The sequence below is a fragment of the Carettochelys insculpta genome, chromosome 3 (assembly GCF_033958435.1).
Source record: "Carettochelys insculpta isolate YL-2023 chromosome 3, ASM3395843v1, whole genome shotgun sequence".
NCBI classification, from domain to species: Eukaryota; Metazoa; Chordata; order Testudines; family Carettochelyidae; genus Carettochelys; species Carettochelys insculpta.
In genome coordinates, this window is record NC_134139.1 from 206,604,108 (window position 1) to 206,629,035 (window position 24,928).

At 46.1% G+C, this 24,928-nt stretch overlaps 1 protein-coding gene across 4 annotated transcripts in view; it reads left to right on the forward strand.

The window, feature by feature from the left end:
* The window catches only part of MTMR9 (myotubularin related protein 9), a 75,510-nt gene that overhangs the window by 31,799 nt on the left and 18,783 nt on the right, over window positions 1-24,928 (forward strand). The window contains exons 9-12 of one of the 4 annotated variants that reach the window (XM_074991485.1): window positions 782-933; window positions 1,918-2,015; window positions 8,680-8,750; window positions 22,583-22,692. In XM_074991485.1, coding sequence (XP_074847586.1) covers window positions 782-933; window positions 1,918-2,015; window positions 8,680-8,750; window positions 22,583-22,601 — 340 coding nt within the window. In that variant the 3' untranslated portion in view covers window positions 22,602-22,692. Of the gene's footprint in view, window positions 1-781; window positions 934-1,917; window positions 7,084-8,679; window positions 8,815-22,582; window positions 22,693-24,928 lie in introns of those variants that run through there. The other 3 variants (XM_074991487.1, XM_074991488.1, XM_074991486.1) reach the window with 3 other exon arrangements.

Here is a 24,928-nt window from a genome sequence, read left to right on the forward strand (position 1 = left end):
TCCTGCTTTGAGCAAAGGGTTGGACTTGATGAGATCTCTTCCAACCCTAGGATTCTACAATCTTTTTGCTGTCGTAGATCTCTCTTCATTAACAATCTGAGTTAACCAGTTCCTCAGCATTTACAGTATGTGGAAGACTTGCAAATATTTTAGTTTCCAGGGTCCTGCCTGCTTAACACACATGAAATTAAAAACCATGAGCAGTCCTGGGCACCTCAGAGACTAACGAAGTTATTAGGTTGTGAGCTTTTGTGGGTAACACCCAGTTCTTTAGATGAAGGAAGTGGGTTTTATCCACAGAAGCTCATGACCTTATAATTTTGTTTGTGTCTGAGGTGCCACAGGACTGCTTATTGTTTCTGAAGGTAGAGTAACGTGTCTCCTCCGAGACACATGACCTTGTGTGGTTTAGAATCATAGAAGCCTAGGTCTGGAAGAGACCTCAGGAGGTCATCTAGTCCAGCCCCCTGCCTGAAACAGGATCATCCCTAACTAAATCATCCTGGCCAAGACTTTGTCAAGCTGGGACTTAAAAACTTCTAGGAATGAAGATTCCACCACTTCTCTAGATAACGCATTCCCGTGCTTCACCACTCTCCTGGTGAAATAGTTTTTCCTAATATCCAACCTACACCTCTTCTGCTGTAACTTCAGGCCATTGCTCTTTGCTCTGTCATCCGTCACTACTGAGAACAACCTCTCTCCATCCTCTTTAGAGCCCCCCATTCAGGAAGTGTTTGAAAACAAAAGACAATTGGGTAATAATGTTGGTCTGTCCCAGGTATAAACTGAAGCTGCCACAGAAGACCATGTCCCTGTGGTCTTGGGTGAACCAGCCTCAAGAACTGAGCAAATTCAAGAATCCACTGTTTGAGGCCAACAGCCTCGTCATCTGGCCTTCCGTCGCGCCACAGAGCCTGCAGCTGTGGGAAGGTAAATCAGGCTTCTTTGTAGTGTGCATTTTTGTGGTAACAGAAATTATCGTAATTCTCCATTCATCCTGCTTTGGTTCCATGCCCACAATTTGAAACCTAAGGGCAAGATTCAACTCTCATTGAAATGAATTATTACAAACTACTCCTTACGCTGCCACCAAAGGAGGCATGGAATGAGGTTTTATGTAAGCTCTCATCCAAGGGCATCAGACAGCCTTTCTGGACAATGAACACAACCTAAACTGTTCCTTCCTTACATATTCCAATGGGAAATGCTCCCTCTGCTTTCCCCTTATCCTTCCCACCCATTCCTACAGCTACAGAGTCACAATTTAGTCCTCTGTGAACACAAACACCTGAATGTGTGTTGAATAGTCACAGAGAGGAAGCCGTGCTAGTCTATACGCTATCAAAACAAAAAACAGTCAAGTAGCACTTCAAAGACTAGCAAAATAGTTTATCAGGTGAGCTTTCGTGGGACAGACCCATTTCTTCAGACCATAGCCACACCAGAACAGAACAGTCTGTTCTGGTGTGGCTATGGTCTGAAGAAATGGGTCTGTCCCACGAAAGCTCACCTGATAAACTATTTTGCTAGTCTCTGAAGTGCTACTTGACTGTTTTTTGTTCTGAATGTGTGTATCTTCCTAGTGAACCTATGAGCCCACCCAAGATTTACATCAGGTGCCAAACTAGAGTAAGAGGGATGGAATCAGTCCATAAATGAATACGGACCTGTCAGATCAGGCTACGAGGAAAGCCGAAGGCTAAATGTCTCTAACTGCTGACTTCTTTTTTAAGAAGAGAAGTAGTGAACCCATTGTGGTTATGTGTATTTCCAAGCATTACTTAAGAAAGTCCTTAAGAATGTCACTCCATAGTACTCTGCATTTTTCAAGAACAGCGTGACTCTTCACTAACTAGCTGTTTCCTCGTGGTAACTCTAGTCCTTCCTTTCTTCCAACCCTCTCTGGGGCTTTAGGTGTCTTTCTCCGTTGGAATAGGTCCTCCAAGTTTCTGGATGAAGCCTATGAAGAAATGAACACCATCATAGAATACAACAAGGAACTTCAGGCAAAGGTCAATGCACTGAGGAGGCAGCTAGCGGAACTGGAAACAGATGATGGAATGCAGGAAAGCTCCTGAGAGCTTGCAGAGCTGTGGGTACCAGGTCTTTCCTTTCCACTCACCTTTACACTAAAGACTAAACAGAGAATGTGCATGTGTTGCAGAACCTTCTGGTGCAATTGATCCTCTGCCCTTCACTGCTGAGCCCCTTACCTTACACTAACTCCAGCCCTGCCCTTTGGGTTGGGTCTCTTGGTTTTTGTTTACAGGAGATGTGCACAGTTCAGCGTAGTGTGTTTCTCTTGACAGTTGCTACTCGTAATAAATTGTGTACAGTCTCAGCATAATCTTTGTTTCTTACCTCCGTCAACTTTGTACAGACAACCAACGTGGGTGAGGAGATGGATGCTTCGGGTTTAAATTGGGAACCTTTTGACCTCCTAACCACTTATTTGTAAGAATATTACATGTGTTTTGAGTGGTTTGTGAAGGCATCTTTTGTCCAAGGTGCCTTTTTTGAGACAAGCTGAAGCAGCTTTTTGCTTAGTGATACTTTTTTTTTTTTGAGTTGGTTCTGATGTTGCGTTTCGTACAGTCTGTTTTTTTTAAATCCAGAAGGCAGTGAGGATGCAGAAGAGATAAGCTGCCTACAACTTCTGGTAATTTTATGAAACCTCCTGTACGCTTGACAAATAAGCATATGATGTTTGAATTAAGGAACTGGCATTGGCTTGGCCAGGCTCTTTGAATACAGGGGCAAGGTGAGATGTCCGTATACAGTGTAGAACTCATAGGGTTTGTTCTACCAGGCTCTCAGCCTTGGCTTTCAGTTGCATTGTCTGTGTCTTTATGGACAAGTAACGTAACCAACTATTCATATCCTCTGTGGAAAGCAAACAGGTCAAAGAGCAGAGACGGGTACTTTTTTAATGATTAAATGAGTAACCAGAATGCACTGCCCTTCTTGGGAATTCTGATTGCACTGGCCTTTTGTAAAGGTTTGCACTGATTCCTTGTGATGTGAAGGTGCAAAACGCTTATCGGGTATTTTTTAAAATGCCCACTTTGCTCAAGATGTGTTTTTTTTTGTCTTGTGTACCTCTGCTGGGTCTTGTATCAGCTTTGGCGAAAGCCGGAGTTGAACGTGAGCCAGTAATGTCTGAGAAATCAATCAGTTAAAATTTCTAGCTGCTAAAAACTACTTGAAGTGTCCAGTTCTCCATGGTACAAATGTTTAATTTCTGTGGCTACTCCCTGTGTGTCTGTGGTTAGTCTGGGTGTTCATCAGCGTTGTTCTCTTTCACTTCCCCCTTTTTTAAAGGACAGCCAAGGCTAAGTCTTGAGGGTTATCTTACCTAGACAGTTGCACTTGATTCTATGTGGCTTAGTGTCTGTAGAGCAATTATTTCTATGGGCTGATTCTTAAACTGCCAGGGATCCTTTTTCCTGTCACTGGCTTAGCACATCTCAGCTGGCATGATAAGATGGGATGGAGCCTAATAACCTGGGATGTGAGCCCAGCTGACTTGAATGTATTCTTCTGGGCTGAAGGAAATTTAGCTGCGAATGCACGTAGAATTCCGTTCAGTCATTCCCCAGAGATGTCTATGGCGATGAGATGGGATGGCTTTCACATACAGCCCCTGACATAGAGGCAGATGCAGGCAGCTTTATCCGACACTCGTAGCCCTGCTCACTTCAGAGCCCAGGAGCATCTGTGCATCAGCCGCAAGGAAGGTTATTTTCTGCTGGCTTGGCCATAGGGATGGCAGCATTTGCTTATAACACAATGTGGCATCATCTGGCTTTCACGTGGCTTCTTTAACTGAATGCTGTAGCAAGAGCAGTTTAATTAGGGGATGAATGTAGCAAAAAAGCAGGGAATAAAGTCATTGGCTGAACTGTTCAAAGCAAGTGCTATCGAATGGAGCAACTACACACATCCCTTAGTAATTAAGGCCTAAGAACATTTTGAGTGGACATCAACCAGTCACATTAGTCCTAACTGGAAAACAAGTCCCTGAAGTGAACCTACCACTTCCAAACTCTTCTTCTTTTGTGACTTGAAGCTACACTTACCCCATCACTGCTATTGAGACGTACAGTTGGCAAAATCTTCCCAGTAAAGTATAATCTGCTCCCTTTGGAGCTGGTACTGGAGGCTGCTTGGAAAGGGGGCTTAATACGGTTTTTTAATTAAAAAGAAAAAAAAAAAGTCTGTAACCTTGAAAGCTGCCGCATCCATAAATAGTCCTTACAAGAAATAAAACAAGCCTAACTACTGACCACAACAAAGGCGCAGGAGATTTGAATTTAATTTGACAGTGAGGCTGGGTGGTTTTTAAGTGCTCCACGCTGGCCAAATTTGGTTCCCAGTGAAGTCAACAGATGCAGAATTGAGCCAATGCAACTCATTCTAGACGTCTCACTTCGTGCTGCAAAGCGACATGTTACAGTATTTGTATTCTTAAAGTAAACTGACTCATATTTTTAAAAAAAAAAAAAACCCACTTGTCTAATAGACACATTTCAGTTCTGCAGACTAAACTATTTTAGGTGTAATCTGCAAAAAAATCTTAACTTCTAAGTACATTCTTGATCAAGGATTTTAATTGTTCTCTTTATTGCTTGACAGTGAGTGCCATTTAAACATCACAGTGCTGCTTTTTATTATTAAAAAAAAAAAAGCACGCTTCTTTTCAAAACATTCTGCCCTTGGCAGATCTGAATTTAGTCCCAGAATGGTCTTGTTTTATTGCAAACACCAGTTTGTCTGCTTTTTATCTTACAGGGTAAGGAAAGATAAGAATGCATGCAACCTGTTTAAAGGTGCTTGTTTCATTAAACTGGCTTTCCAGGGGATGTATATGTTCAGATTCTAACGTTAAACATTTTGGAAAATATTTGAGGGTGTGGGAAGGCACTTTGGGTCCGTAAACTTTAGATATGTGGGCTGAGGTTTCTCCTGTAGTGGCTGGTGGCCTTGGGTGCCTGATTGGTGACATGTAGAAGGGTTTTCAGAAGTTCTGAGCACAGCCTTCAAAGTCCAGCCCCTTTTGTATTATCAAATACAGACCCCCAACATCAGTAACTAGTCTGGCCATGTTCTCTGCATCTGCCCACCCTCATTACTTCTAACAAATGTTGTCAGAAATTTGTTACTATGGATATCATGAGGGTGAAATATGTAATTGCCAGCCATGTTGGGATGACAGAGAGATTATTCAACTCCATAATAACTATCCATAAACACATTTGTAAAGGTTTTGTAACTTCCGAAAGTAGCAATGGTACAGAAAGTGCAGCAGCCAAATGACCTTTTCCCCTATGTGCCTGGTTGTTCTAGTTTCTTATCTGAGGAAGTTAGGTAACCAGCTGTGACAGCTAACAAAAGGCAGAGAAATTTCACCTGAGACTGCTGTTTCATCCTGACGTTGTGCTACTGAGCGACCCTCACCACAAATGATGTGAGTGTTTTTCCCCCATTTTAGCATTAGTTTGGATCACACTGTTCATAGCCTGGATGGCTTTGTTTCATTGTTTCAGCCTTTATATTTCAGTCTTTGTTAACAGCAGAAAAAAATTAATCGCCTCCCTTGATTTTATTTTTCGTCCCAATAGACACCTTCTTCACTCACCTTAAACTGAGCAGTTGGGGCCAGGGGTCGGTCTTGCAAGGCGCTGAGCATGCTGGATCAGGCTCAAAGTTCTCTGTACCTTACAGGATCAAACCCCAAGAGCACATGTGTTCTTAGAAGCGTATTATGGCACCGTGGGAAATTCCTCTTTAGAAGTCTTCTTCACTTCTCCATCACCTTCCAGGTTTTAGGGTCAGGTGACCACAGGTAATCCAGGATGGAGTCCTTAGATTCTTCCTCCCCCACCACACCTTGTATCTTGATTCTGGGGCCGCGCAGTTTATTGCTACCTTTAATGTCTATGACCAGCAGTGGAGTGCACTTGCTTTGGGAGGATGGCACAAGTTGTGCCTGGCTTTCCTCATGAGAGAGTGTTTGGAGCAGCTTGTCACTTGCCTTGGACCTGAGCTGTAAGCATTGTGGGGAGGGATAGCCTAGTGATTTGAGTATTGGCCTGCTAAACCCAAGGTTGTGAGCTCAGCCCCTGAGGGGGCCATTTAGGGATCTGGGGCAAATAGATTTTTTTTAAAAAGGGATGTTGCTTGGTCCTGCCAAGAGGGCAGGGGACTGGACTCAATGACCTCCTGAGGTCCCTTTCAGTTCTATGAGATGCGTATCTCCGTATATTATATATGTGCATCTCCACTGTGTGGTAGTAAGCAAGCTTGGCTCATCAGCGTGGCTGTCCCCTGTGCTATTACCAAGACACCTGCTTCAGTTTTCTTTTGTACATATATGCATGGAGAGACAATTATCCATGTAATTTAAAAGCTGGACTTAGAGCTCCTAAACCTCCAGGAAGAAGAGAGGCAGTGTGGACACTATTGATGTTTACCAAAAATAGAATGAACTTGCACAGCGTAATGAACACAAAGGGAATTTGTACTTTCAATAGAGAGATATTCTGCTGGTATTATCTGAATGTGGCAATCTGTCCAAGCACCCGATTGACCACGTTGCATACAATATAATTTGCACTGTTTAGCATATTGACATCTGTAACGTTTGCTTGTTGAAGCCTTGGAATATGCTAGTGTGTACAGGCTCCTGTACAGTGGAAAATGTCTATGTATTAGAAATTCTACCTTTTTTCAGAATTGTGATATTGAATAGCACTGTTCATAACCTATTACATGTATCGTAGTCGTTAACTGCGTTCCATCCGGAAACCTGGAATCTCTAATCCGAGTTGGTTGTTGCATCAAACTTAATATAACATGAACTGTGTAACGGGAATAGTCCTGGCCAGAGTCCTGGCCACCCCTGTGCGGAATATATCACAAAAGGCTAATGGATCAGAGGAAAATATATTGGCGGAAATTCTGGTCAGCTGTTTGGAAAATGATGACATGGAATGGCTGTAAATGTAGCTTAAGGTTTGCTGAGAACCTAGTGTAAATTGTCTGAATTAAAACCGTCAAGACTTGAAAAGAAATGCTCAAGTTACGGTGCTTGTGTCTTCTCTTGTTAGCATTGTCATAAACCATGTCTGTGTGTCTGTGTGTGTGAGAGAGAGAGACACTGAGCCATCACAGGGTCTCTGACATTCCAGTCTGAGAGAATATTGGCTTTTGGGGGTTGGGGCTTTGTTCAGGTTGGTCCATATTACAGAGCTATGCAAAATTAAGAGCAAGCCATTTGAGGCCTGTAACAGGTTGCTGGCCTTTGGGTACATGCACGCATTCCAGTGGCACATGCCAAGCCTTGACTGTCTAGCAAAGGATGCTGGGAATAGTAGTCTCTGCAGGTGGACAAAGGGTCCTCTGACTATCATGTGTCTGCCAGCTGGCGACTACACTAGCTTGCAGTGAAGGTGAAGTTTGAGGAGAGATCATGAGTGGAAACTCCTCCCAAAGATCCCTGCGGGCCAACTGGGAGAGGTGTCCCTCTCTCATCCGTGCGGGTATAAAGTGGGATTGGCCTTTGTTACCAGCATTTTGTATTTCGGGGTGGGCTCCGGGTTCTAGTTTAATAATAAACCCGGGCTGCAAGGCAAGGGACGTGAATTGCATGGTGGTCATGCTGCCTCTTCTGGCGGGAGGGTTTGCCTGCTGGCTTGTAGGGCAATTAGGGGGCTCTCTGCATGCGGCAGTGTTACCGAAACATGTTGGTCCCTAGGAGGTCGGATGATTTCAATGTGGTGTTGCTACAATTGCGAGATGGATCCTGTTGGGTAACCAAAACTGTACTTTGGTGGGGGTGTTAGGTTTGATGCTGTATTCCTGCCCTTGGGCTTTCATTCGTACCAGCACCAAGAGGTGCAGAATGCTGCCATCCAGAGGCGGTTGCATTTGATACCCACTTTGCACTGGTAAATGACTGCACAAGAGCTGGTCAGTGGTCAGGACCCTGCAGCTCCAGGGCTGCATGTGGTTCTTTGGCTGCCCCCTTGTGAGCCACTCCAAGTCCAGCAGGGCGTGGCCCCGGGCCTCTCGTGGAAGTGCCTGGCTGCTAGCACATCTCTCTGCACCCCTGGTGCAGGGAGGCAGTTCCATGCACTGCCCCCACCTCCAGCACCATCCTCACAGCTGCCATGGGTCAGGAGCTGGCCAGTGGGAGCTGTGGGGGTGGTGCTTCCTTCCTTCCTCCCTCCTTCCAAGGGGCACGCAGGGATGTTGCAGAAACCCACTGCTTTGGGATCCATGGGAACGGCGTGGGGCCATGGCAGACAGACAGCAGCCTGCCTGAGCCCTTCTGCACCGCTGGCCAACAGCCACCTGTGGCCATCGCCTCCCACCCCCAGGTCAGAACTCCCTCCTACACCCAAACACCCTCTGACCCCAGCCCCCCGCTACAGCCAACAGCCCCTCTTTACTATTTCAGCCCTGCTGTAATGTGTTCTTCAAGCCAAGTTTGGGTCAATTGGCCTGCTCCTTACTCAACCTTCACTGGCTCAGTGTCACCACTATGTGTTAACTCCTTATGCTTAACAACAGGGCCAGTCCTGGACCAAACAGTGCCTCAGCTGGGGAACATCTTTGGTGCCCTCCTTCCGTTTGTTACACTGTTGAATACCTTATTTTTGATTGCCTTTGTAGCCCAAGAGCTTGGAGGAAGATGTGATTCTCAAAGTCTCGAAGCTGCAGCGAGAGTCTCCAATGGCCCAGAGGTTTGTGAGAAATGAATCCCTCTGCAGAACGTCTGCGATATTTTACTTCAGACGTGCTATTTTCCCTTGGCCGCTAACCCCACAAACAGCACTTCCCACAGTGTCCCGCAAGCCCAGCACAGCGGGCGGACACTTGGATTGCTTGGCCCTAAACCCAGCCCTGCTGAACAATCTGTACCAGGTTGTCCTGTGGCACCTTATAGACTAACAGATATTTTGGAGCATAAGCTTTGGTGGGCAAAGACCCGCTTCATCAGATGCGTGAGTGGGGGGGCTTTCAGAGGAGGGTTTAAAGAGGAGGTCTCAGTAAAGGGGAGGGCCAGAGCTCACGAGGTCTATTCAGTTAGGGTGGAGATAGCCCATTATCAGCAGTTAATCTGGAGTTGTGAACATCAAGAGAGGAGAAATCAAGTCAGTTCAGTCAGGGGGGATGTGGCCCGTTGTCAGTAGCTAATGTGGAGGTGTGAACATTCCAGTTACGCGAGGGTCCGTGGGAACACAACCCTTGCGTAAATCGAGGCCCTGCAGTCTTGTAATACTGAGGGCTAGAGCCAGCTCTGTGCACCGTGTGGAAAAACATCCTGCCTTGGCCTAAACGTACTGGCCATGCTTCTCAGGTGTATTGCATGGGAACTCACATTGTGTTTACTGCCAGAGGCCTGGAGGTATTCTTGTTGTCACCTCGTTCAGGACCTATCTATATAAAGGAAGGAGCAGTAATGCAAGGACAAGAGGCTGTAATAGTTAAACGGATACAGGTGCAGTTTTTAAAGATCTCTAAGCAATAAATTAGATCTACATGTAGATCCAGCCAGTGGGGTTAACCAACTACCAAATAAGGAAGCAAATGAACATGTAACACTACATGAACATGTAATGGTATGGTGAACCGTATAAGGAAAGTAAGGGAGGAACAGAGTGGAAAGTTCCAGAATTAGGGCGGAGCAAAGGGATGGCAAACTATAAATACAAACTGTGGGAAGAAGTCGAGGAGGATCTCCTGGAGACTGGAGAAGACCAAATCCTGTCTGCAGCAGCTAGGACTGATCACCTTTGCCTGCTCCTCCCGCCTGCCCTGAAAACCTTTGGGCAGGTCGCGAAAGACTCAGAAACCAGTACCATATAGCTAGAATAGAGAAGAAAGTGTCTGGTTAGGTAGCTAGCACCTCGCAAGGATGATTGTTGTTTTTGTAACCCTGTATTATATCTTCACCTACTGTAAGTATCTGTTAAATACATTACCTGTTCTGCTTTAAACAGTTCAGTTGTAGAAGGTTAGCAAGCTGAAGTGTAACAAAAAGAGATTGATTAATACCCCGTAAGTTGTGCAGGTCATAACAAATTCTGGGGAAATCGCGGCTCCTTCATTCTCACTCCAACCTTATTATAGAATATTTGAAGCAACTTCTTATTCGTGTTCCTGACACCAGAAATGAGTGAGGGCAAGGCTCTGAAGACACTTCTGAAAGCTGGCATGAGCACTGTCAGCTCTGCCACAGAGCAAGGAAGCCCAGCACCCCAGCCAAGTGCCCGGTCCCCACCGGGGAGGCTTGGTGGTAGTTATGCTGAGTCTGGGCCTGTAGCAGGAAGGGAGAAGTTAGCAGCAAGTCCCAACAACAGCCAGCTCCCAGCCTCTGCTCTGTGCCCTGGGGTTGTATCAGGTGTCTGCAGGAAGGAATCTTGGTGTGGAGACCTTGTGTGTCTTGCACACCCTGTAAACAGATGCCCAGAAAATGAGTCATTTTGAGGAAAAACACAGCAATAGCAGCAATTTCCAGAAAACAACAGCCTTGCTAAAGCCATTACTGGACCATCTCCTCCCTGGGCTTACCTAATTCTGTTTTTAACTAAGTTATACTTCTGGCCTTCATGGTATCCCCAAGTACAGTAAACCCTCGACTTTACAGACCCTGATTTAATGAACTTTGGGAACAACGGACGTCCTCCCTGTTGTTCCTGAAATCCTCTGGGCTCAGTAAAATCCTAAATCCCTCCCCCTGTGCCCCTGCCCCCCAACAAGTAGGGGACTTACTTTTGCCATGGCCTGGAGGAGCCGCCACCTCCTTCTCCACTGCAGCCGCTGGGGATGGGGGACGTACATGGGCAGATGGCACTTGTGCCCCGCCCTGCGGCAGCTGCTCCAAGCTGCATGGTGGCTCTGCCAGCTGCACTGGCAGGGTGCCTCTAGCCGCACGTGGTGAGGCGCCAGCCAGGTGGAGGTCCAGTGGCTTGTGCTGTGGCAGCTCTGGTAAGTGAGGGGGTTTGTCTTGTTTTTGTTTTGTGGGGCATGGCGAGACTGGACATCAGGGAGCCTGGCGGGGGCAGTAAACCCTCACATTTATTGGACCTTTGGGAACAACGGACAACCCGCTCCCACAAGTGGTCTGTTAAATTGAGGTTTACTGTATTGAGTCCACAGGTTAAGTGGGTTGTGTGAAGAAATACATTCTTGTGGTTGGTTTAAACCTGCTGCCTATTAATCTCATTGGATGGGCCCCGAGTCTCTGTTTTGTGGAGAGAAAAATAACACTTGCCTGTTCATTTTCTCCACGCCAGAATTTTTATAGTCTATCTCCCCCAGCCACCACTGCCGTCATTTTGTTATCACTTTTCTAAACTGAACATCTCCCCACGCCTCATATGCAAGCTGTTCCATACCCAACTTAATTTTTATTACTGATCTTGGTATGTGTTCCGATTCTGAAAGCCCAAGTAGACTGTATCCCCTGCATTATCCTTGTCCATGTGCTTATTGATCCCCTAAAAGAATTCTAATAGATTGGTGAGGTATGATTTCCCTTTATTTAAGCCTTTTTCACTCTTCCCCAGTAGATCATGTTTATAAATCTGCTAACGCTGTTCTTTACTTTAGTTTCAAGCAATTGGCCTGGTACTGAATTTATGCTTGCCAGCCTATAAGTGCCAGGACCACTGAGGCATTACATTGCCATATGAAGAAGATTAAAAAGACCGGGACTTTTCAGTTTAGAAAAAAGGAGACTAAGGGGGGGATAGGCTACAGGTCTATAAAATCATGACTGGTGTGGAAAAAGCAAATAAGGGAAAGTTATTTACTTGTTCCCATAACAAAAAAACTGAGGGTCACCAAATGAAATGAATGGGAGCAGGTTTAAAACTAACAAAAGGAAGTTTTTCTTCACACAGCACACTGGAGGCCTGTGGAACTTCTTGCCAGAGGAGGTGGTGAAGACCAGGACTTTAATAGGGTTCAAAAAAGAGCTAGATAAATTCATGGAGGTTAGGTCCATCAATGGCTATTAGCCAGGGTGGGTAGGAATGGTGTCCCTAGCCTCTGTGTGTCAGAGGCTGGAGAAAGGTGATAGGGGCTGGATCATTCGATGCTACCCTGTTCTGTTTACTCCCTCTGAGGGATCAGGCATTGGCCATTAGTCAGAAGACAGGACACTGGGTTAGATGGACCATTGGTCTGCCCAGTGAGGCCGTTCTTACTGTAGCAATCAAGTTTGGCCTCCTGTATAACGCGGGCCAGAGAACATCCCTCCACCAATTCCTAGAGCCAAGCTACTAGAAAACCATCCCAGTTGGGTGTAAAAGATGTTAGTGATGGTGAATCCAGCACAATGCTTGGTAAATGGTCCCAAGGATAAATTACTCCTAATGTTAAAAATGCTACACCTTATTTCCTGTCTGAATTTGTCTAGCCTCCAACTCCAGCCATTGCATCAGATCATACTATTGTCTGCTAGACTGAAGAGCCTATTATTAAAGCTATTTTTCCCATGTAGCTACCTGCAGACTGTAATTAAATCAGCCCTTCCTCTTCTCTTTGGTAAGCCGAAGAGGTGGAACGAGCTGTGCCTGTCACTGGAAGACAGGCTGTCTAATTGCTCCAGCATTTTTGTGGCTTTTCTCTGAACTCTCTCCAGTTTCTCAACCTCCTCCTTGAACAGTGAGTGTGGGAACTGGACACAGTGTTCCCGCAGTGGTCGTACCAAGTGCAGCAGTGAGCATGTAAGACTGGCCATCCAAAGCAGCAATAAAACAGTGGCAACAGGGCCATCCTTAAGATCTTTGGTGCCCTACTCGGCCCAAGGACCTGCGCCGTCACATTCCCTGCCGGCGTGGGGGTTGGCAGTGCATGGGGTGGGGCTGTGCTCAGGGCTGGGGAGGGACAGGAGGAGGGTAGGGAGGCTGGTAGTAGAGCAGACAATGTGGCATAGCCAGCTGGAGATGTGGACTTGCCAGGCAAAGTAGCCGTCCATAACTGTGGGCTGGTGGAAGGAGGGGAGGGGCAGGGGGATTGGGGTTACATAAGCACGGCCATACTGGCTCAAACCAAAGGTCCATCCAGCCCAGTATCCTGTCTGCTGACAGTGGCCAGTGCCAGGTGCCCCAGAGGAGGTGAACCGAAGACAATGGTCAAGCGATTTGTCTCCTGCCATCTGTCTCCAGCCTTTGACTAAAGGCTAGGGGCACCACACTTTACCCTTGGCTAATAGCCATTTACAGACCTAACCTCCAAAAATTTATCAAGCTCTATTTTAAACTCTGTTAGAGTGCTGGCCTTCACAGCCTCCTCCGGCAAGGAGTTCCACAGGTTGACTGTGCGCTGTGTGAAGGAAAAATGTTCTTTTATTAGTTTTGAATCTACTACCCATTCATTTCATTTGGTGTCCTCTAGTTCTTATATTATGGGAACAAGTAAATAACTTTTCTGTACTCACTTTCTCCATGCAAAGAAGAGGCTGCACTACATGTGTGGCAAGCCTGAGGTAACATCCTTCATGCCCCAGCTTTTCAGTCTCTCATTCTTTGTAGTTCCACCCTGTGCAGCTCCCTGTGGCATCTGCAGAGCTTGTTCATAGCATTTATTTCTCTACCAGGGTGTGTGTGTTTTTTAAATGAAAATCCAGAACAGATATTGCCTGCAGAGCTTATAAATCCTTTAACTCAGTTATGCACTTTGGTAGCTGCCAGCCATGGTGCCACCTAAGGCCAGATTTTTAGAAAGATCAGCACCCATTGTACTAAGGTCTTGAAAGTCTAGCCACTTATTTAGGTATCTAAATAGGATCTGGAGTTCTTTTGAAAATAGCGGCCTCAATATTCAATTATTCTCCTTCTGCTTCCATTAACGGAAGGTGTTTTTCCTCAAGTTTCTTCACAAAAGGGATAGAGAATAAGAGAGAGAATATCTTATTGCCCTTATATAGAATCATGATACACCCAATTCTTGAATACTGAGTACAGATGTGGTCCCCTCTCTCAAAAAAAGCTATTGGCATTAGAAAGGGTTCAAAAAAGGGCAACTAAAATGATTAGAGGTTGGAAGCGGTCCCATATGAAGAGGACTTTTCAGCTTAGAAAAGAGGAGACTAAGGGGGGTGATGATTGAGGTATATAAAATTATGAGTGGTGTGGAAAAAGTCAACAAGGAAAAATTATTTACTTACTCCCATAATATCAAAACTAGAGGACACCAAGTGAAATTAATGGGCATCAGGTTCAAAACAAATAAAAGGAAGTTCTTCTTCACATAGCTCACAGTCAACCTGTGGAACTCCTTGCCAGAGGAGGCTGTGAAGGCTAGGACTATAACAGGGTTTTAAAAATAGCTAGATACATTCATGGAGGTTAGGTCCATTAATGGCTATCAGCCAGGATGGGTAAGGAATGGTGTCCCTGTTTGTCAGAAGCTGGAGATGAGTGGCAGGAGAGAGATTGTTTGATCAATACCTGTTTAGCCCACTCCTTCTGGGGCACCTGGTTTTGGCTACTGTCGGCACACAGAATACTGGGCTTGATGGCCCTTTGGTCTGACCCAGTATGGCCATTCTCATGGGAGCAGAACCTTAAGGACTAGTCATGACACCAAAAGGGGTTCTCTAGAGCTTACTGGCAGTGTAAGGTCACCAGAGTTCTGTGCGGGTCTCTGTCCCAGCTGGGCCTGGCAGCTTGCTAGGTTTTGAAGACCTGAACAGAGCCATCAGGCTGGGGCCTCTTCATGGCCAGAGGCAGTCCAGAACTTGCCAGTAGTCAAATTTCACATAAAATGTTGGAAGAGACTTTAATGCATTTATAATCGGAGAAGTTATTTTCAAAAGCCTATTTAATAAATGCGTTGAACAGAAAATGTTATAAACCCTCGCTGGTGTCATCTCCTGTATGTGCTTTGTACAGTGGCTACAATGGACTATATGCCTGAGCCCTATATGAACAAGGACTGTCCTACCTGAGAGGCCATTTTTACCCCAAACTTGTGCTAAGATCCAACAAATTACACATCTTAATACTTGAATTTGAATCTGGACAGATGCCAATTTGTTCATTGCTAGTCTAGGAGGTGATCTGCTGGTGGTCTCTATGAGCACCAAACTTGATAGGTTCCCCAGTCATTTCTCCTGCTCACTGTGACCTCTATCCAATGCATCTGTCATCCCATTGAACCCAGTCCTCTCTGTTTCCTTCAGCTTACAGAATGCAGAATCTCATCCTGCAAATTGTTTCAGGAACAGCTGTTTTGCCTCTGGCAATTAATAATCACGCGACTATGATGTAGGTTGACTTGCTGCTTTTTACATTCACCCATTTTTCTCCTACCTTCTTTTGCAACCTTTCTCTCTGAACGTTGGAGGAGGGTCATTGGAGGAATCCAGGGAAATCATCCTGATTGAGTCTCCCATTATTGGCACTGTATCATTTACTCAGTTTAATTGGAGCTTCCGTGTGCCAATCTTGAGACTTCAGTGACTGAGCCGAATGTAGCCGAATGCCCTGAGGTTCAGAAACATCAAGTACGGGTAAAAACCCTAATTTGTAATGAAAGATCATTGCTATTACATGGCAGGCCCCACAGGTGCTTCTCGGGTGCAAGTTTAATCATGAGCAAATCAAAGAGTGACCCTAGAATCAGAGGAGTGGCTAACTTGCATGGAATTGAACCATGCTGCAAAGGAGCCAGATCAGGGGAAGATGCAGGAAGCAAGGGATATTCGGTGCTGAATGTAAAGGCCAGGAGCCAAAGAAACAGGTGACATAGATGTGAAACAGGGGTTGTCAGCCATGAGCCACTACCATTCCATTACAGGATGTTTATTTTTTATCTTACTTCTTCGATGCTGGGCTAATCAATGTACCCAAGCAGCACTGCTGTCTCAGGGTTGGTGTTGTGTGGGAAGCCTTCCACGAAAAGAGCTGTCCGCAATATGTAGAAGTCTAAGAACCACTGTCGTCATGGAGGCTTTCTCCTATTGTGCGGCTTCCAGGGCCAAATTCGATCTTTAAATGAAGGGCTGGGGGGTAACTTCCTCTGAACTCAAACCTCCAAGTCTGAGCAGCAATGCCGAGAGTAAATGGAGAGAAACACCCCATCTCTACAGCTTTGGCAATGGCTCTCCATCAGGTGTTGAAATGCCAGATTGATATTAACCAGACACTGAGCGATACCCATCCCTACCCTCCAATCCCAAGCAATGTCCTCGTCGGGCTGACGCCTGCTTGCCTGTTGCAGAAGTTCATGAGACCTGGAACGATGCCAGGAATTAAATTAAAAATGAGGCACCCTAGTTCCCAAAGAGCATTCATTAAAAAAGCAAAATCATTGAGGTAAATGTAGGGCTAAGAGCAGGAACAACCTCTCCTGAATGTGCCTAGCCTGTGCTTTTCTTTAAAATGACGGATTTGTAAGTTGGTGTCTCCCGAGGAGGGCTTGTTTGAGAAGAGATCCCTGTCTCTGATATTGCTTTCTGGTATGAATGCGATGCATATCATCCTCTAAGCGGAAATTAAAATGACTTATTTCTGCCTGTTTGCTGATACCATGTGATCCCTTATTGTATGTGACCAAGACTTTTTTAGTTTTGTCTTATATCGTTAACATTACAGCTAAAGCTATTGGAGGAAAGTATCAGAGAGGGAGCCGAGTTAGTCTGTATCTTCAAAAAAAACAAGAAGTCCTGTGGCACCTTATAGACTAACAGATATTTTGGAGCATAAACTTTCCTGGGCAAAGACCCACTTGAAGGAGTTTTTTCTTCACCTTTTGGTTTAGTAGTAGTAGTTGGCATCCTTCAGTCTACGTAGACTATGGATCAATGCTGTTAAGCGATTCTGGAGTACCTCTCCAGGTGTGAGCCTAGACAATTTTTTGTTTTGGACTCTGGGCTGCCCAGACGCCAGTGTCCCCCTCTCGGCTTTACAGGTATAGCTCAAAGGAGAGGGTAACCTCTACGTCTGGTACCAGCTCAGCAGCAGGAGTTGCCGGGTCAATGCCAGAAGTTGGCACAGAACCGCCTTAGGACTCCTCTCTGGATTTTCTGTCAAGGTTTACTCCCTTAGCCTTGCTCCTTCCCAGGATAACCCACAAGGCAGTAGGGCAAACCTTTTGGTTTACCTGGTTGTAATCTTACACCTTAGTTGCTCTCTTTCAATAATGAGTCTTCCTGGTTACAGTGCCTTTTTTTGGAAGTCAGAGAAACCACATATAGCTAGAATTGGTTATTAATAGAATTACTAATTAGTGTCCACTGCTGTAATCTGTTCAATAGTCATAGATCATTTCTTTGTCAATTCTATTATGTTAATCTGCAATGCAGTTTTTCATTTGCATCACTCAGTGCAGAATTGCTTTCTAAGATATTAGAGGAGTAGCTGTGGAGTCTGTATCTGCAAAAACAATGAGAAGTCCTGTGGCACCTTATAGACTAACAGATATTTTGGATCATAAGCTTTCGTGGGCAAAGACCTGCTTCGTCAGATGCATGCCACAGGAATTCTCTTTGTTTTTTTTCTGTAAGATATACTACTTAGTATTTAGTTTTAATTCTTCTAAACAATGAGGCTTGAGGCACAACTCTGGGGGGCGGCGGGGGAGATTCTGACAGTTTGTCGACAGAATGGCAGACGGGAAGCTCTGCAAAATAGGGCTGCCTGGTGAACCGGAAGCCCTCTTTGTCGACAGACGTGTCTACACTGCACTCCTGTCGACAGAACTCTGTCGACAGCGCTTTGTTCCTCAGATTTTCGAGGGATAACACTGTCCAGACAAATGCTGAGTTCTGTTAAGATTGTTGACAGAATGCTTTGTGTGTGTAGATGCTCCCTAAGTTATATCGACAGAAGGCCCCTTCTGTTGCCAAAACTCTCGAGTGGAGAGACAGATTTGAGTCTAGAGGAATGCACCCAAAGAGTAGTGAGGGAAAACTACAACTCTGCCATTACACCTCCTCACTTGTGTGGCTATTCCAAGCATAAAGCCAACGGGCCCCACTCCTTGCCCTGTGGGATTGAACCTGCAACCTTAGGGGTTAAAGCCATGGACCTGTACCACGAGCTGAAAGCCAGCTGGCTTGTAGCTAAGGCTGTAAAGCAGAGACTTCACGCTCCCTTGTCAATGGGTTCAGTCCCTAGGGGTTACACAAGGATTGATTCTCTCTCCAGTCTGTTTCAACATTTATATGTAAGAACAAAGTGATCAGGGGAGGTCACATGGACTCAAGGGCAAGCAATATGCAGATGGCACAGGCCTACTCACCATCATCTCATACGGCCACACAACTACTACCACGATGAATGAACTAAGGCCATGAATGCAGAACAGCTGGCTGAACTGGAGTAACCCAGAGGTGATGCTGCTAGGAAGAGGTAAGTATTTGAGGAGTATGCAGTCCTGGTGCAGTCTGCTTTAGTTGATTAGGAATACCAAACATTTGTCAATTCAGTCCATACTTTAAGACAGTGGTTCCCAAATAGGGTCCTCTATGGTGTGTTATTCTGGGATCCATCCCTTAAACCAGGGCCAGAACGGTATTCCAGGAGTTTTGCTCAGTGTTTATGGGGTTGCACTGTGCAGAGGACATCACTTGAGGGAAAAAAAATTGTATCCTCCATGAAGCAAAACTCCAGCTATTGGGACAGTCCATACTGATGGGGGTGTCCTGATAATATCATGTTCCTTGATATATGGCCTACAAGTACTTTTTCTGCCGCAGACATCAAGCCTCTCAATATTTTTACAAGATGGAAAACTATTACCCTATTTAGCAGGGGAAAGAAATACAAGTAAAATGTGTAGGGCTTCAGGACTCTCTGGTGCAGCTGGGAACTGAGTCCAGGAAATCCTGGGACCACAAAACTGTGTATTTTTGGAGGCATCTTAACTCAGTAGCTGGGTTCATAGCATTTTAGATGAAGTGAAAATTAGGGTGATATGACAAAAATGGATAAGGGGTTAAAAAGTAAAATCCTTAACAAGTAAAAATATATCTACAACTGAAAGGAACATGAAGCCAACAGGATCAAAGTAAAAACAAGTGTCTTTAATGATTGTGAAGCATGAGCAATAATTGTCCCTGCAGTGAAAGATAAAAATACAGAAGTGCAAAGCATTAATGCAAACACAGAAATGAGGAAATATGATGAGAGTTACATTAAATTTGACTTTACCTGTGAGTATGATTTTAAATTACACTTTTTAAAAATAAGCCGACCTAGCTGAATAATAACATAAAATGTACGTATAAGAAAATGACAGGGTTGCAGGAAATTTAGTCAGATGCCAAAGGGATCTTTGGCAGAAAACATATCTTTGGCCACGGATCTGTAAGTACTCTTCGATTCCTCACTGATTCTGAGCTCTCATACAGTAAACTCTTTCATATCCGGCATTCTATTATCCGGAAATCTCAAAGAACAGGCATTTTAACTATAAGTAAATTTTAGTTACATTTTCCATACGTACAGTGTAGTGAAAGTAAATACAAATAAATACAGCAAACACAGTATGAGTTTACAGTGTACAATACTACTGTCGTTGGTAAATAAAGTACTCTGCATACATGCTTGTTTGTTTCTTAACATCTAATTTTGTTTTTTCTGTAGTGTTATGCACTGCTAGGTATACCTCTCTATTATCCAGAATCTTTGAATATCCAGCAACACCCCAGTCCTGGGGCTACCAGATAGGAAAGAGTTTACTGTACATCCACAGGTAAAGCTGTCTACTCTCTCTGGCCAAGAGACTTCATCCCACCCTGTAGGACAATAATCTGACCTCAGTTATTCACACCATTGTCGCTTGTTAGCTGCAAAACAACTATGCAGTATACCCAATTAGGAAACTGCAGCTAGCACAGGCTTTTATTTCCGATCTGCCCTCTGCTTCCTATGCTGCCTTCCTATAGTATTTTGAATTAAGTTCAAGGTCTCAGGCCCTATTGTTAATATGCAATGTGCCCTGAAGCAGAATACCTAGAAGACCTGCAAGCCCTGGGGTGAAGGCCATGGTTGACAGCTCTGCTTCTCTGGTACAGTGGAACTCTCAATAATAAGGCTAAAGCTCATCTGTGGGGCAGACAGGACTTTCCTGAGGGCTGGCCTGAAGCAGTGGCATAAATTCCCTCAGAAACTAAGGCCCATCACCAGCCTCACAACCTTCTACTGTGCAAACAGGGGCACCTGGACCACGAGCCCAAAGGCTTCCCAGTTTTTGAAATGAACAGGCCCGGCCCTTCTACTTTTTGCTGGGGTGAACCCTGTTCCCTTCCTCTCCTCTGCCCCTTGAGGCCCCACCCCGGCAAAGCTAGCACAGTGTCCAGACGGAGAGCTCAGGTGATTATGGGAGTTGCATGGATCCTTCACCTCCCTGGGGTGGGGAAAGGGGTGGGGGTTGAGAGTAGCCATCTGCATATGACTCCTCTGGGCTTGCTCTCCCAGTCCTGGGCCGGGCAGCTGTGCAGGCAGCTTTTGTGAGTTTGGGTCCCTCCGTCGTTGCTGGGCAAGGCGATAGAAGGTATACAGAGCAATGTATGTATTTACCAAAGACACTGTCAAAACAAGACACTTCCCTAAGCACACCTTATTGTTTAATGCGCTATTGGAAGGCCCTCAGACACTGTGATGAGAACTGCAGTATAAGAATGTGAATATAATAGTGCAGGGGTGAAAGCGTCATTGCTTAGGAGACTTAAACCTTAGCAGTTCAAGGACCTGGAGACTGTGCCCTAGGGAATAATCCTCTGGCTCAGTGAAATGGGACTAGATGATTTAATAGGTATTTTTCCACCTACAGTTTCAAGTTATTCTGATTTATTCTGACAAGTATTGCTTAACCTTTTAAATAAAAGAAAACACAAAAATAACCAAAACCCCTAATGGTCAGATTTTCATAGATTGCACCATCTGCAGAGCATTTTGAAAGCATTTTATATGGTAAGTAAATAAGATATCACAGCCTGGACACAAACACCATTAAAACTGGAAGATGGCAGCTGTTAAGTGCCATCTCAGTCCCTATTTGCCACAGCCCCACCTATCCAACATGGTGGATGATAATCTCAGCAGTCACTCGATAATGACTAGGATGTCTTCATGTCACCCTCCTATTTGTGAATCTGTTGATGGCTGATCAGCCTGATCCTGGAGCTGCAGGACTTATCACAGAAGGGACAGGTGTTGGTAGCTGTTGGAACGGTATGGGCAATTTTTGCTGCTCTTTTCTTCATCTCTGCTAGTCTGTGCTGTGGTGGGACCTCTCTAAGTCTGCCACCTCCTCATGGATTACCGCTCTCCACTGGGGACGGTCCTGGGGAAGGTTCTTCCAAGTGTCAACACTGATGCTGCACTTTTTCTAGAGTGCCTTCAGCATGTCCTTATATCGCTTCCTCTGGTCCCCAATGCTCCTCCATCCTTCTTCCAATTTGGAAAAGAGAATCTCAGCTATCCGAACCACGAGACCAGTCCAGCAACGTTGTTGGTGAAGGACAATGGCTTCAATGCTGGTCACGGTCGACTTTTCCAGGACACTGGTGTTTGTGCACCTATTCTCCCAAGTGCTGTTTAGGATTCTCTTGAAGCAGCATTGATAATATTGTTCAAGTGCCTTCAGATGATGCTTGTATGTTGCCCAGGTGTCACATGCATACAGTATCATTGGAATATATGTACCTACCCAGGCCATACTTAATCAGAGCTGTTCTTGCATGTTTTACCTCTTGTGTTGTCTGGTCTCATGTTAATAAAACCTCTTTCTGCACAAACAGTTTGTAAAAGAAAATTATTCCCTCTGGCTGACTCAGCTCTCTCCCTTCTCTTCCAGCAGTCCTTCGGCTGCTCGGATCATGCAGTTCTGTGCAAGCATTTACTCTTTTAGGAACAGCACGTCTACAGTGTGTAAATGTTGGTTCTGCTCCAAAAATGAACAATATAAACATGGCATCTCCCTACTCATGCATTTTACTTCCCAACACTCTTATCTGCAAACTTCCCCGATTAATCCCAGAAAGGTAGCCATGTTAGTCTGTATCTTCACAAAGCAAAAAAAGCAGTCCTGTAGCACTTTAAAGACTAACAAAATAATTTATTAAGTGATGAGCTTTCATGGGACAGACCCGTTTCTTTAGATCTGGAAAATTCTCAGAACTACTTTTTTTTCCCTGATTAAAGCATCAGCCCTGCAATGTGATCTACAGGGGTAGACCTATGCGTCTGTGCAGTCTAATTGCAGTGGGGCTCTATGCAGGAATAACAGGGCTTCCTGCAATGGATCAGGTTATAAGAACAGGGTCTACTAAAGTGTCACTACTTTCTGTTTCTTTAGGATAAGTCCATCAATGACTATTAGCCAGGATGGGCAGGGATGGTATCTCTAAGCTCTGTTTGCCAGAAGCTAATGGGAATGAATGATAGGGGAGGAATACAACTGATGATTACCTGTTTGGTTCACTCCCTCTGGGGCACCTGGCATTAGATCTTGTCAGAAGACAGAATCCTGGGCTAGATGGACCTTTGGTCTGATTCATTATGTTTTTAATCATATTGCATTTGTTATGGCAAAACGTTGCTTTCTTTTTCAGATCCGGCTCCCCCACATGACTACTGTGTTAATGGCTGTAACAAAGTTCACAACAGTAATACTTAGCATTTTCCAAAGATGAAGCTTGCGAATGGTGGTGGCAGATTTTTTCGGTAATCCCAGATCTGTAAAATACATGGGGAGCAGAAAAAAATCAAGCTCCTATTCCAAAGAGCTGCCAAACACACCTGTTTGCCCGGGCTCTCCTTGCAGATTATTTCTTGGTTGCTTTTAAGGGTGCAGTCTCACCACCATAGTGTTTCCTGCTGGTCTTCTGAGGAATTAGCTCAAGTTCTTCTGCAGGGCACCCTCCTTTGGTGGCGTCTCATTCGCTGTTCCTGCTGCTTTGTTGTGCCCACCGCTCTGTGACCCACATCACTCCCCAGACTGCAGCACGCTTTTCTGGGCCCAGCCCCATTTCGCCCTCTCCCCTCGCAGCTCCTGAGAAAATGGCTGAGGCAGCGGTGTCCAAAACAAAGTTTAGCAATTGCCATGGCCCCCGTCCCACCCCCAGCCAGGTGCCACCCCCCCAAGCCAGACATCCTACCACCCCCTCACTCAGGCACCCCTAATGCAAACAGCTGATAACTCACCGGAGCCGGTGAGCCCCGCCGCCCTGAGGCCCGCCAGCCTGAGCTGCGGGAGAAGCCACCTCTGCTGCCACCACGTACCTTTCCCACCGAGTGGTGGGGCGCATGCACGGTGGGGTGGGGGGCACTCCACATATGCAGCTCTAAAGAGTTGCTTCACCACACTGCCCTGTCCACTTTGCCGCACCCGGTGAACAGAGAGCATATTGGACACCGCGGGGCTGAGGGATGGCAGCATCTCTCCCACCCACAACTGCCAGAGGGCCCCTCCCCGAGGGGAGGAAGGACCTGCCTTCGGGAAGACCCTGAGGAAGCATTGTCCTTTATGTGTTGACTCCCTGTGCTTGGTTGATGGCCTGCCCCTAAACGGGGGAGACTTAGAACTGCCCTGATTGGCCGGCCCAGGCGTAAGAGGAAGCAGCTGCCCCCTGAATAAGGAGAGACTTACCATTAAATGCCAGGCTACGTAGTGATGCCAGCTGCTGAGCTGCCCCAGTGAACTGGGGACAACTGAAAGGGTGGTAGGAAGCAGCTCAGAGGGCAGTCTGAAGGCACTCTTGGCTGGCAGACTCGTTTGTTGCCCTTGCAGGACCCTGGGCTGGAGTCCCCCACATAGCTCCCTACCAAACACTCCTCTGCAGGAGGCAGGGCCTGCCCCAATCACTAGACCATGCTCTCCACGAGTGTAAACCATCCCCACCATGGATCACCTGGTCAGTTCATCCTGGCATGTCTCACCTAATCCATTCTCTGTCATTGCATGGACATTGTCTGTCACTGTCATCCTCAGACACTGAGGTACTTCGATGCTTTCCGTGGCACACAAGGTTACGTGCCTGTGTACTGAAATGCTTTAGCTTGATCCGGGCTGTTGGGCTGAACAGGGAGTTAACTGCATTAAACTACTGGACTGTGGTGCACAGGTCAGACAAGATGAGCTTGTGATCCCTTTTGGCCTTCAGCTTTACAAAACTATGAAATTATCCTCTTGGCTGAATCATTAGCTATAGGCCAGCTGCGGAAAACAGGATACCAGATTTGATGGATCAATGATCCAATGCAACAAGAAAGGGCCATTCTGGGGGGGATAGATGGGAGACAAGGCCCAGGGGAACCCCCCACCCCAGCACTCAAGGCACGAGGCTCCAGACAACCACCCTCCCCAGTGCTATAGGCCCTGACCCCCGCTCTCTGACATGACTGACCAGGGAGTACCTGGGGCAGGGCATGCAGGACAGCAGGGGGTAACCACCCTGCAGCTTCTCCCCTCCCTGCCCTCACCACATGGCCTGAGTGGTAGTCTGCTCCACTCTGCCCTCCCAGCCTGCAGAGCCCACGGGCGGTGGGGAGCAGGGGCCACTTCCTGCTCCGACGGAGAGGAGGGTTCGGCAGGCCAGGAGGGTGCAGAGTGGAGCAGGGTGCTGTTTATGCCACATGGTGAGTGTGGGGGCAGGAAGCCCGAGGAGAGAGGACCCCCTGCTGCTGCTGTCATCTACACCCACTGCTTGTGCCCTGCCCCAGGTAATCATCCCTTGATCCCTCTATGAGGTGGCTGCCACGGAGCATCCAAAAAGGGTAGGGCCTGGAGCAGCCGCCCCACCTCATCCTGTGGACAGAACAGCTCTGGAACAAGGCAAGTCCTAATAGCTGGGTGTGGTTAGCAACCCTCAGGTGTATGTGGTGCTATTTCTCCTCATCCAAATCATTCTTTTGACAAGCTTGTCCCCACAAGTGTAGGATTTCCACCAGCCGCAGCC